At 37.6% G+C, this 12,532-nt stretch overlaps 1 protein-coding gene across 1 annotated transcript; it reads right to left on the bottom strand.

Moving 5' to 3' along the window:
- Nucleotides 1–688: 688 nt before the first annotated feature.
- Nucleotides 689–2,371, bottom strand: LOC131036240 (anthocyanidin-3-O-glucoside rhamnosyltransferase-like). Its single transcript, XM_057968087.2, has one exon. It carries the CDS (start codon nucleotides 2,358–2,360, stop codon nucleotides 966–968), a length of 1,395 nt encoding a protein of 464 aa, XP_057824070.2. The 5' UTR covers nucleotides 2,361–2,371; the 3' UTR covers nucleotides 689–965.
- Between the last annotated feature and the right edge of the window lie 10,161 nt (nucleotides 2,372–12,532).

Here is a 12,532-nt window from a genome sequence, read left to right as displayed (position 1 = left end):
CAATATATTATGAGTATATGTGATTAAGATATAAATTTTATTCTCAATATTCTAATATTGTATACGTTTTTTGTGTACAAGATACGGTATCACATATATTTATATAAAGTTTATATATTAAATAGTTATATATTCGGTGTTTCAAAATGGTTTCTCAATCATATATCAGGAGTAAGGGTATGAGGGTGTAAATAAGTATATCAAGTGTTATTTTAGCCTAATTTTTTTGTTGTTTTTTGTTTTGGGCAACTTGTTTGTTTTGGATTTATGTGACATGAACCCAACATGTTAAATTCATATTTGGTCAACAACAAGTTACTTCTAACACAAATCCCAAAAAGTATATCAAATCTAAGATTGCATTGAAATAACTTGCACAATAGAAAAATATAATAACAAATATACTATAAATACATTATTTTAGAAAGGGTCATGGCCCTTCAACCCCTTTTACTATTATAAGAAGCAAATTCAATATAATTGAATATATTTTACTGAGCTTTTTTTAAATAGGATAAAATTAAATTAATGAAAATTTGTTATATAATTAGATATAAATTTTAGATTTCAAGACAATCATAGCTATCAAGATTGTCAAAAACTAAAAAAATTCAAAAAATACCAACAACTTCCTCTACAAAGCCAACTCACAATCCCAATAGAAAATATTAAAAAAAAGCACAACATCAATAAAACCATTGATAAGATCATTCACTTTATCCATAGGCAAAGCCTCCTACTCTACCAATAACATCATATTATGCTTCTTCACAAAGAACCAACACCATTACATATAATAATATTTTATAAATCATTTAAAATCCTAAACTATACCAGAACTTTCGATACTACTTTTAAATATCATCTAATTATTAGATCCCACCCGATTCCTGCTCCTCTCCATAGAAAGAGCGATGCTTAGAGAATGATGCTCAATTATTGATAGTCAAAGGCACCAATATCGGCTACACAGATGTTTCTTTACGGGAGATAAGAAGCCTCTTCAAGTGGTTAACTAGCTCTACCATATACGCCTGTTGACGTCCTGTGTTGAGGTCTATAACACCACGTAGTTCTCTCACCCTCGATCGAATCTGTTCCCCTTTCTCTCCATCGCCCATCACCATCGAAACTGCCTTACATACGTCCTCCCTGCTAAAACACCCCTCCTCATTCCTCTCCACCACAATTCCCGCGTTCAATTCCAGCGCAATCTGTCGACAGTTAAGCCCCTGGTCATGCCGCAACGGAATCAACACCAGCGGCAACCCAGAGTAGAGCCATGCTTCCATCACCGAGCTCCACCCACCGTGGGTCACATAGCTTCCCACCGAACGATGCGAAACGATACTCACCTGAGGCACCCAACCGCCAACCACCAGCCCCCTGTCACGTGTCCGGCCTTCAAAACCCTCGGGGAACAACGACAATGCGGAGGATGTTCCGTCAGAAGATCGCAAAGACCAGAGAAAGGGCCGCCCAATGTCCACCAGTGCTAGCGCCAATTGCGTTATCTGCTCCACCGACAGAAACGACTCGCTCCCGAAGGATACAAACACCACCGACGACGGCCGTTGCTTATCCAGCCACTCTATCAGGTAATTTCCAGACGTATCCTCCCTTGGCGCACCGGCTTCAGGAAGCATTAATGGACCAATGGAAATCACTGGCTTTCCAGTGAGATGGTTTAAGTATTGCAGATACTTGTCCTCCTCTTCAAAACACGACTTTATCAGCCTTCCACACGATCGCTGACAACAAACCCAGATGCGATCTGCTAATGCAATATAGTTGCTCAACATGAGGCGGGCTTCGAACATCTTCCACGAGACGCTAGGTAAGGGATAGCCGTCCGGCGCTTGTTTCAGATCTTCCGCCTTCACGTCCCTGCTGCTCCCTGCCCTCTTGGCATGCCCAAGAAAAATACCGAATGCCGCCGGACTGTAGACGGAAAACACAAAGCTCGGTATTTCCAGTTGGGAGGCGACGGTGGCGGCCCAGGGCCCTGCGACGTCGTACACCACAAAATTTGGCGAAAGGCGTCGCAAAAGACTCTCAAACAGCTTGTCCAATTGATCGAATGCCCTGTGAAGGAGATGGGCTGATTCTGGTTTAATGTCTGCTGTAGATTCGACGCCAGGGGGCAGTCCGTCCACAGACGGCAATGGCAACTCCAGTAGGTGGATGGGTTCCCCCTGCAAGCGAGATCTTATTCGGGATATATTGACAGGGGTTGATACGATCCAGACTTTCACGTCCCCATGGCTTCCCAAGGCCTTGGAAAGATTAACGAAAGGATTAATATGACCTTGTGCCAACCACGGCAGCATCAGTATCTGAAGTTGTGCCTCTTCTGCCATACTTGCATCCAAGTTTCACAATCTCCCTCAATAACCTATTTCAAGTTTTTAGCCACCAAACTGTTGGGTATATGAAGCCCAACAGTCACATGGTTGTTTGTCTTCCCCAGAGAACTCTTCATTTCATATTTGATATGTTTAGATAAATGGCTGTGTGCAGCCCATACATGATGTACTGTGTAATTGGATATTGGTTAATAAGAATTCTCCCTACGTTTCTGGTGGACGTAGCCACTTAGTGGTGAACCACATTAATCTTGTGTCTCGAGTTCTTTGTTGTATCTATTATTCTTTCTGCTGTTTTGTGTTTATCTGTTGTTTTCAATTCGATTTCTTCATCCTAACAATTGGTATCAAAGCAAGGTTAGATCGTTGTTTAGATTTTGGTGTTTGAATTTCCAGAATCATGGAAGAATCCAAGATAGAGAAGTTCTCCGGTCAGAGCTTCGGATTATGGAAAGTGCAGATGGAGTCTTTGCTGATAAAGCAAGACCTTTCAATCGCGCTTGAAGGGATAGCAAAGAAACCAACTGGGATGGCTGATGAAGATTTTGTAAAATTGGACAAGAAGGCGAGCGCGACAATCTTTCTCTCGCTGTCCAATAATGTTCTCTTCAATGTCACAGGTGATGCAACAACAAAAGAAGTATGGGATAGACTTTCAGCCATGTATGAAATGGCATCGACTGCAAATAAAGTTTTTATTATGAAGCACTTGTACAAACTGAAAATGAAGGAAGGTTGTGCTATGGCAAACCACATCAATGAATTTAATACATTGATTAGTCAAGCGACTTCGGTGGGGATGACACAAGATGATGAAAGCAAGGAAGTTTTGTTATTGTGGTCTTTACCAAGCAGCTGGGATGGTGTTGTAACAGCAGTTAGCACATCTATATCTGGTAAAAATAAATTAGTTTTTAATGATGTAGCAGTTACTCTTCTCAACGAGGATTTGAGAAGAAAGAATGATGAACCTTCATCCGGTGAAGCTTTAATGGTGGTCAGCACCGATAATAGAGGTAGAAGTCATAACAGAGAAAGAAATAATTACCATAGACATTCAAAATCAGTAAAGAGATCGAAGTCTAGAAACAGAAATGGTGAATGTTGGTTTTGTGGCAAAGCGGATCATGTGAAAAAGGATTGCAAAAATTTCAAAAGAGCACAAGAGAGAGTGTGGGACAGCGAAGCAAATACCATTTATGATAAAGATGGTAGCGTACTAATCCTTTCAACAACCAACACTACTTCGGATTCATGGGTGCTTGATTCCAATGCCTCCTATCATGCAACCTCATGTCTTGAAGCATTCATCAACTACCATGAAGGGCAATTTGGCAATGTTTTTTTAAGAGATAACAAAGCTTGTGAAATTATAGGCAAAGGAGATGTATTGCTGCCATTAGAAGGTGGTAAAACATGGCTGCTCAAATATGTTCACCATGTCCCAAAATTGAAGCGGAATTTGATATCCGTTGAACAGCTCTTTGGTCAAGGTCTAAATGTCAATCTTCTTCCGGATGCATGGAAAGTAACACATGGTACATGCTGATTGCAAATGGTAATAAAGTGGGAAATCTTTAGATTTTTAAGACTCATGGTGAAGTGGGAGTTGCAATGATGATTGAGGACAGCAAAGCAGATCTTTGGCATCAAAGACTTGGGCACATTAGCAAGAAAGGTCTCCATGTTATGCATACAAGAAATCAGCTACCGGGCCTCAAGCTTGTGGACTTAGCCTTTTGTGAACATTGCCTCTATGGCAAACAAAAGAGAGTCAGTTTTTTTAAAGGTGGGCGTGACACAAAGACAACACCGTTGGAGCTTGTATACTCGGATGTTTTTGGACCAACCGAGGTAACCTCCATTGGAGGAGCTAACTATTTTGTAACATTTCTTGATGATTGCACAAGAAAAGTATGGATTTATATGCTTTCTAGGAAATCAGAAGTGTTTTCAAAATTTAAAATTTTCAAGGCATTAGTTGAAAATCAAATTGGGCATAGGATTAAATGCTTACAAACAGATAACGGTGGGGAATTTTGTTCACATGAATTTGATAATTTTTGTGCTGATAATGGGATTAGAAGAATCAAGGTTGTTCCATTCACTCCTCAAGAAAACGGTGCAGCCGAGAGGATGAATAGAACAATCCTTGAGAAGGCACGATGTATGTTGTCTAATGCAGGTTTAGGTAAAGAATTTTGGGCAGAAGCGTGTAACACAGCAGTGTATTTAATTAACCAAAGTCCATCATCTAAATTGGATTTTGGTATTCTGGAAGAGGAATGGCAAGGGAAGAGGATTTCGTATTCACATCTTCATGTGTTTGGATGCGAAGCCTTCTCGCATATACCCAAGGAAAAGCGAACGAAATTGGATCCAAAGTCGCTGAAATGTATCTTTGTGGGGTATGGAGAAGAGCAGTTTGGTTTCAGATTGTGGGATCCAGTTCACAAAAAGATTGTTCGCAGCAGAGATGTAGTCTTTCATGAAACCTCCTTTCCCGCACTGCAAGATGCAAGTAAATCAGAGATAGAATATGTTCCTATGTCTCTATTTCAGAATGCGACTACCAGCGCTCTGCCTCCAATCTCTCATTCAGTGGGAGCTCCTATGACATCTACATCTGTTGAATACAATTCTCAGTTGGAGAATGAAGAAGGGAGTGATGAAAATGTTTGGTCTTCTTATAATTTTGAAATTGGAGGTATGCAGAACAGACCACATCCTCCCCAAACTCGCACCCATGTCCCAGGAAATATGGAGGAGCCACGGTGGTATGAAATTCCACCGGTTACTGCACATAATGAAGTCTTCTCCCCACGACATGCTGCAACACATCCACCTCCTTCCACGTCCCCACACCCCATGGGCTCCCTACAACGTCCGCACCCCACAGTCTCCCCTCCTCGCCGCGAATCTCTTGCAGCCTCCCCTCACTCCACGTGGGACCTACCATCCCTACAGACTCCCCACGAGCTTCCCGCAGGCCTTCCACCCCGTGGGCCCTCCCTTCTCTGCTCCTCGTGTGCTCATCTCCCCACGGGCCCCGTGCCTCCTCAGTCCGCTTCCTCCCGTGAGCTCCCCGCCTACCCTCATGCCTACAGATCTCTCCACGAGGCCCCTGCTGATCTCTCCCTGCAAATTCGACAACCCCCTGTAGTGAAATATGGTGCCACCGCACCTAGCTCTCCTCACACGCTCAAAACGCAAGCAGAGCAAGGTCTTCATTCTCGCAATTTGACAGTATCAAATGTGGACAAAAATCCACAGACCAGTAAAATTACCAGACTCAAAAATAGGGACATTACAGGGAATGTAAATAGAGACAATGGGAGTGATGTTGATTTATGTAAACAAGGAATACATAATAATTCTACTACTGAAACAAAGAGTCAATTGAGGAAATCAACCAAACAAAGGCGACCTCCGCGAAGTTCTCCGATTATGACTTATTGTTTTGTGAAGAGGCTGAACCTTCTTTGCTCATCTCTGATCAAACAGAGCTTGCAACATACAAAGAGGCTTGTAAAAATGCAAACCATGATAATTGGCATGCTGCAATGTGCAAAGAAATGGATGCACTTGTGAGAAATCAGACATGGGATTTGGTGCCACTTCCGCCTGACAGAAAGGCATTGAGAAATAAATGGGTGTATAAACTAAAAGATGAAGCTGATGGTCACAAACGATTTCGAACGAGACTGGTTATAAAGGGATATGCTCAGCAGCAAGACCTCGACTTCAAAGAAATTTTCTCGCTAGTAGTTAAAATGACTACCATCCGAGCAGTATTGGGATTAGTTGCAGCGTGGGATCTTGAACTTGAACAGCTGGATGTGAAGACAGCATTTCTCCATGGCGACCTTGATGAGGAATTATTTATGCATTAGCTGAAAGGGTTCATTAAAAAGGGACAAGAACACCTTTATTGCAGATTGAAACGTTGTTTGTATGGGCTTAAGCAAGCCCCCCAGCAGTGGTATCTTAAATTTGACAAATTCATGATTGATCACAAGTTTACTCGCAGTGAGTCTAATCCTTGTATTTATTACAAGAAGCTTCCTAATGGCGAATTTGTCATTCTTCTCCTTTATGTGGATGATATGCTCGTAGCCGGAACAAGCATGAGGATTGTGAGTGAACTTAAAACTCACTTAGCAAAGGAATTTGCCATGAAATATTTAGGGGCAGCAAAGAAGATCTTAGGAATGACTATTTTTCGAGATAGAAAAAAGAGAGAACTCAAACTATCTCAGCAAGACTACATTAAAAAAGTCTTGGACAGATTTGGTATGGCAGATGCTAAGTTTGTTTGTGTACCTTTAGCCTCTCATTTTTAGTTGTCTTCTCATTTGTGTCCTAAAACACAAGAAGATAAGGAGTTTATGGATAAAATTCCATACAAATCTGCAGTTGGAAGCCTCATGTATGCTATGGTGTCTACTCGACTGAACATTGCTCATGCTGTGGGATTTGTGAGCAGATTTATGGCTAATCCAGGCAAATCACATTGGGAGGCGGTTAAGTATATCTTGAGGTATCTCAAAGGTACTTCTAATTTTTGTTAATGGTTTGGAAAGGACAAGGCAATTTTGCAAGGGTTTACCAATTCAGATTTTGCCAGTGACTTAGATAAAAGAAAGTCTACTTCTAGTTATGCTTTCACATTTGTCGGGGCAGTGATTAGTTGGGCTTCAAAATTGCAACATCTAGTTGCTCAATCAACTGCGGAAGCAGAATACATAGCTCTTTATGAGGGAGCAAAAGAAATGGTATGGCTGCAACTCTTGTTCAGTGAGTTGGGTTTGAAGCAATCAGATTTTGCTTTGTTTTGTGATAATAGTAGTGCAATTTTTATGACTAAACATCAAACATCTCAGCCAAGGTCAAAACATGTTGATGTTCGCAGTCATTATGTACGCCATATGGTTGAAGAAGGCAAGTTTTGTGTAGAAAAGATTCATACCGATCTGAATCCAGCTGATGTACTCACTAAAGTAGTTAAGTGGGAGAAGTTCGATTTCTGAAGTTTGATTTCTGTCGAGCTTCTCTCGGCCTTTCCAATAGCTGATAGAAGAACTAAGTGGGGGAATTTACTTGTTGCAGCAGTTCGTTGGCCTTCAGTGGGAGATTGTTGGAAGTTGAAGTCCAACGGACTCCTTCCCTGTTTGCCGCCAAAACTCTTGGCTATTCATATTCTTCCTGGAAGCTCTTTAAGAGCTGATTGTAATTCATTTTCTGAAGTTGATTACCAGAGCTGATTGCAGCTATGTAGATGTAAACCAGATTGGTGAATAATATAGTGATTCCCCTGCTTCAAGTGTGGATGTAGGCAATTGCCGAACCACGATAAATCTGTGTGTTCTTGTTGTTTGTGTTGTGTATATTTAATTGTGTTTATCTGTTGTTTTCAATTCGATTTCTTCATCCTAACAATTGGTATTAGAGCTATGGTGAAATGTTGAGTAGAGATGGGATCCGATTGGATAGTCGATCCTGGAGTTGGGTGCTTTTATGTTATCAATAAACAGGCTGAAGTTTCAGATGATGAGGCCGAATCAGTCATCGAAAAATTTCTTGGTAGTCTAGACTCGATAGAGAGTGATGTCCAAGTGGAAGTTGAAACCAAATGTCATTGGTGGCATGGCTGGAAAAAGGAGGAGACTTTGGCTGAAGAAGAAGAGGGTTTGTTGTATTCGCTATTTGAAGAAGAGACTGGTTTGTTTCCCTTCCAAGATGAGGAGGATGCCTCTCGGGGTGAGGAGGATGTAGTCTCGAATCTAGTGAATGAGGATGACCCTAAAGAAGAACAAGCAGATTGCAAAAGTGATGATTTATTGTTGTAGATTGCAGTAGAGGAGGCAGAGTGGAATGCATTGATTGCAGGTACTGCACAAGTTTCTACACAAAATACAACAAATTCATTCAGTGAGGCAATCATGAGAATTGGGAGTGACATTTGTATGCTATTCACACCTGTATGAGAGTTTTATATTTGGGTATTAAAATCTGATAATGGTGATCTAGATATTCTATTACGGGGGAGCACAAGAGCAAGAGACTTTGATGGAGGAGTGTATTATGCATCAACAGATAGTAGTGTTCCTGATTATGGATTACCAGATGAAGTAGTTAGAGAATATGTTTTTAACTCTGATCTGACTTGGAGAAGATTAATTCACACTATTCATGAACAGAGTTTGGGGATATTAAAATCTTCTCAAGAGCTGGTTGTAGTATGAGCCTTGGAATGGAGATGTAGGGAATGTTACAGGTTGTGCCAGTTGGACTTCACGAGGGAGATTGTTGGGTATATGAAGCCCAACAGTCACATGGTTGTTTGTCTTCCCCAGAAGACTCTTCATTTCATATTTGATATGTTTATATAAATGGTTGTGTGCAGCCCATACATGATGTACTGTGTAATTGGATATTGGTTAATAAGAATTCTCCCTGCGTTTTTGGTGGACGTAGCCACTTAGTGGTGAACCACATTAATCTTGTGTCTCAAGTTCTTTGTTGTATCTATTATTCTTTTTGTTGTTTTGTGTTCACTATTATGTGTTTTCTCTGCTCGTTTTTAAACTAACACAAACTGTCAATTGTCAAACATTCCATATTGAAATTGTCACATTGTTAACGGGTCTTTTTGTCTTCCGATAAAGTTGACAGATTCTAATTCATAGAATCATGAGTCGAGTGCAAGGCTCAGACACTATAAGAAATGAGTTCAGGATTGTGTCTCAGATAGATTTTGACTGAATGGATAACTCTCGGTCCTTAACCCTTAACTGAAGGGGAGGACCCCCTTTAGAATATCTCCAACAAAAGCAAACAAACAAAAAATTGTCACGTATATGCTTTCATCTTGAGATAATTCTCGGCTCTTGAACCAAAGGAACAAAAGCAAGAGTTTGTTGAATGTCTTCTTTCAAGGTAACTTTTGTTATCACTAAAAATGTTATTGAAAAATTAAAGAAAGTTTGATTTATCAGATTTAACTCATAGATTTTGACTCAATTTTCATTGACTCATTGGTACCAGTTCAGAATCATATTTATGAATTATCCACGTATTATTTATTGTATCACTAAATAAAAGGTCAATAAAAAATAGGTACAGATGGTCTACATAACACTTATTGCATCATGATAACGCTATGTGAAGGCTTCTTGTGAATTATAATATATAAAATATAGATGGATGAATATTGATTACAACATTATATGTTTAAATTTTCATGAAACATCACATATTTTAAAAATAGACTCTTGTTTTTGAATTTTTGGATAAAAATTATATTTTTTATTTATTTTCAAGAAAATTTTGAAAACCTAATAATAAAAAAAATTTGTACTTGCATGTAGATCAAGAAATTATAGCAAATTGGAACATATCCCAATGCAAGGATTTTGCTACAAAAAAATTGTTTTTCTTAACTTTTCATAATATTGACAAATTGATAGTTGATCTTTATGTTTTTGGCTATTCTAAACATAATGGTGATATCAAATTGAATCCAAAGTACACCGAAAATTCTCTTCAAGGTTGGATCCCTTAAGAATATGGAGATGAACTTAGCAAATCTACTTTAATATGATGTAGAAGTTGATGATACAACCACATGAGCCAAAAATCATATGCAAGAAAAACACGTGTCGCACAAAAGAGATCAAGAGAGAACAATATCCTAATAAATCTAACAATTATGTATCGATTGCACAAAAGAATCAAGTTATAATGAATGAAAGAATCCTTATAAAAGGATTGTTGTTATATGGAGCCTAATCAGATTCAGAGGTTAAATTTTCCTTACTTCTATCGATGCGGTTTCCCCCCATATTATTCGACGAGGGTTTGGGGGTAGTGCCCCCAAGATGGGGTCAAGGGACAGCGCCCCTTGCGAGGTCCCTGTCGCAATACAGGGGCAGTGCCTCGCAAGGCTAAAAAGACTTATTATTTTATAAAGGTGTCGGGTGTTATTTTCTATTGGCTGACATGTTGTAACCCTAATTTTGTAACCGACATAAGTCTTGATAAAAAGGCTAAGGGTTAGGGTTTTCTGTAGAGAATTTTGTAGCATTTTTGCAATAGTATTGAGTTGCAAGAGATTGTTGGTTGTAATTGGTTTGATTTACTGGATAATAATATTGGACTCTTTGTTTGGTGGACGAAACCTGAGTTTGGATGAACCATGTTAAAATTGTCTCCTCTCTGTTATTATTTCTGTGTTTTTTCATTCATGTGTTTAATATTTATATGCATATAATTAATATTTTTTGCATGCAATTCCTAACAAGGATGAATTGGACCCTAGATGTATAACCCTAATGTAAGATTAAACTAGATAGTGTCAAATGTCACAATCGTAATGAATTAAACCACTTAAGATATTATTAACATAATTTAATAAAAGAAAAAAGCACCTAAGTTCACCTTAAGTGAATACAGTAATTAAGTGACCTATTTAAATAAATAATTAGATAAAGTATTCTAATTACTCCAGCACTATGAAAGTGAAGTTAAAAAATATTATTTATATTCATAGTCACATATTGACCCTATCTAATATTATATTCCATTAATGTTATGAATATCAAATTAAAATTATAAACTCCAATTCAAATTCCTAGTCACATAGTATGATGTTATCATAGTAGGCTATATTCGGGTCCTAAAATCATTACTCGCTCATCTAGAGGGATTTTTCCAACTCAAAGGCAAGGGATATGTCATTCTTAATTCTGGAAAATTACATTAAAAAATAAAGGGTGAGGGATAATGGGTCAATTGTTGAGAATGGGAAGACTCTCGTTCACTTTAGGCTCAACTAAACCTACGAGGATAAGAGGTGACTATAAACAAGGGCTTTGTTACAAAAAAAACGATATAAATGTGATTAATAATTCAAAATAGTACCTAAATACTTATTTTGATCCCAAAATTTATCACTAGACCAAAAATTGACCTTCTATGCTAATCTCTATTAAGTGGACTTCTACACAAACACAAATTATTATACTCTTAAGAGAAATGATTTAAAGGTTTCTTCAAATCTTCCTTGAGTATCACATTGAATCATGAGATGCACAATCAATTATTTTCTACTTCTATGCCATTTTTTCAATATTTTATTCATTTGAAGGTGTATAGATATGATTTTGTTAATAGAAGTTAATTCTACTTGTATGCCATTGTTTATATATAAATTTTAGTTTAATTTTGATATTATAACAAATTCAATATGATTGGATATGGTTTCGTTGCCATAGGCTAAAAATTTGATTGAATTATTATTATGAAAAAGAAATTAGTAATTAAGATTTGTAGATATTGAACATAACTGAAGAGAGATCATTTTAGTAGGTGTGCATATAAATATCAATTCGCTATACAATTTTTTTTTTGATAAAATATAAAATGGTAGTCATGATGTCTTGCCTACTTTATAATGGATAACATGATCTAATATGAAATATAATTTATGAAAAATATACACTCATTTATGTACTTGAACCTTTTAAATAATATCTATTTAAAGTCTTGTAAAAAATTTGATGACTTATACAAATGAAATTTTAATTAAATTTTATTTTCTTCTTCTATTCATCTTAATAATGAATTATAAAAGCATGATCTAGAATAGTAATGATAAAAAATATAATATAATATAATGTAAAAAGTATGTGTACTTATATTAAGATTTGTAGAATTATTATACCTTTAATTTTATTTAACCTAACAATAAAATGATATTATATATTTTTCAAAATAAATATAGTAAATATTATAAAATTTCTAAAATAATTTTTTATTAAAACTAAATTAGTATCCATCTAAACTTTTGTAGCCACTTTAGTGTCCATTCCCCTAGCATATGAGTAGACTCATTTTAGCCCTTGCATTGGCCTTTTCCCTCTCAAGATGCTCACGACACCTTCCAATTAGCTACCTTTCAGTGACAGTTTTGTAGTAATTGTGTGTTCCTCTTGCCACCTATCATTTTTTAGCATCTTTTGTATGGACACTAGTGCATAACACAAACTTTTGTGTGTCATGCAAACGTATTACAACATCTTAACATTCAAATATCAGTTCTAAGCGTTTTGGCACTTGTCACTTAGGTTGGTGGAAATGACTTGGAATCTTTTGAAACGGCTCGG

This window comes from Cryptomeria japonica, chromosome 6 (genome assembly GCF_030272615.1).
Source record: "Cryptomeria japonica chromosome 6, Sugi_1.0, whole genome shotgun sequence".
NCBI classification, from domain to species: Eukaryota; Viridiplantae; Streptophyta; class Pinopsida; order Cupressales; family Cupressaceae; genus Cryptomeria; species Cryptomeria japonica.
This window is presented reverse-complemented; position numbering and strand designations above follow the sequence as displayed.

What these genes read in the sequence shown, in the direction of transcription:
- LOC131036240 (XM_057968087.2), bottom strand. Translation starts at nt 2,360, where the DNA reads ATGGCAGAAGAGGCACAACTTCAGATACTGATGCTGCCGTGGTTGGCA.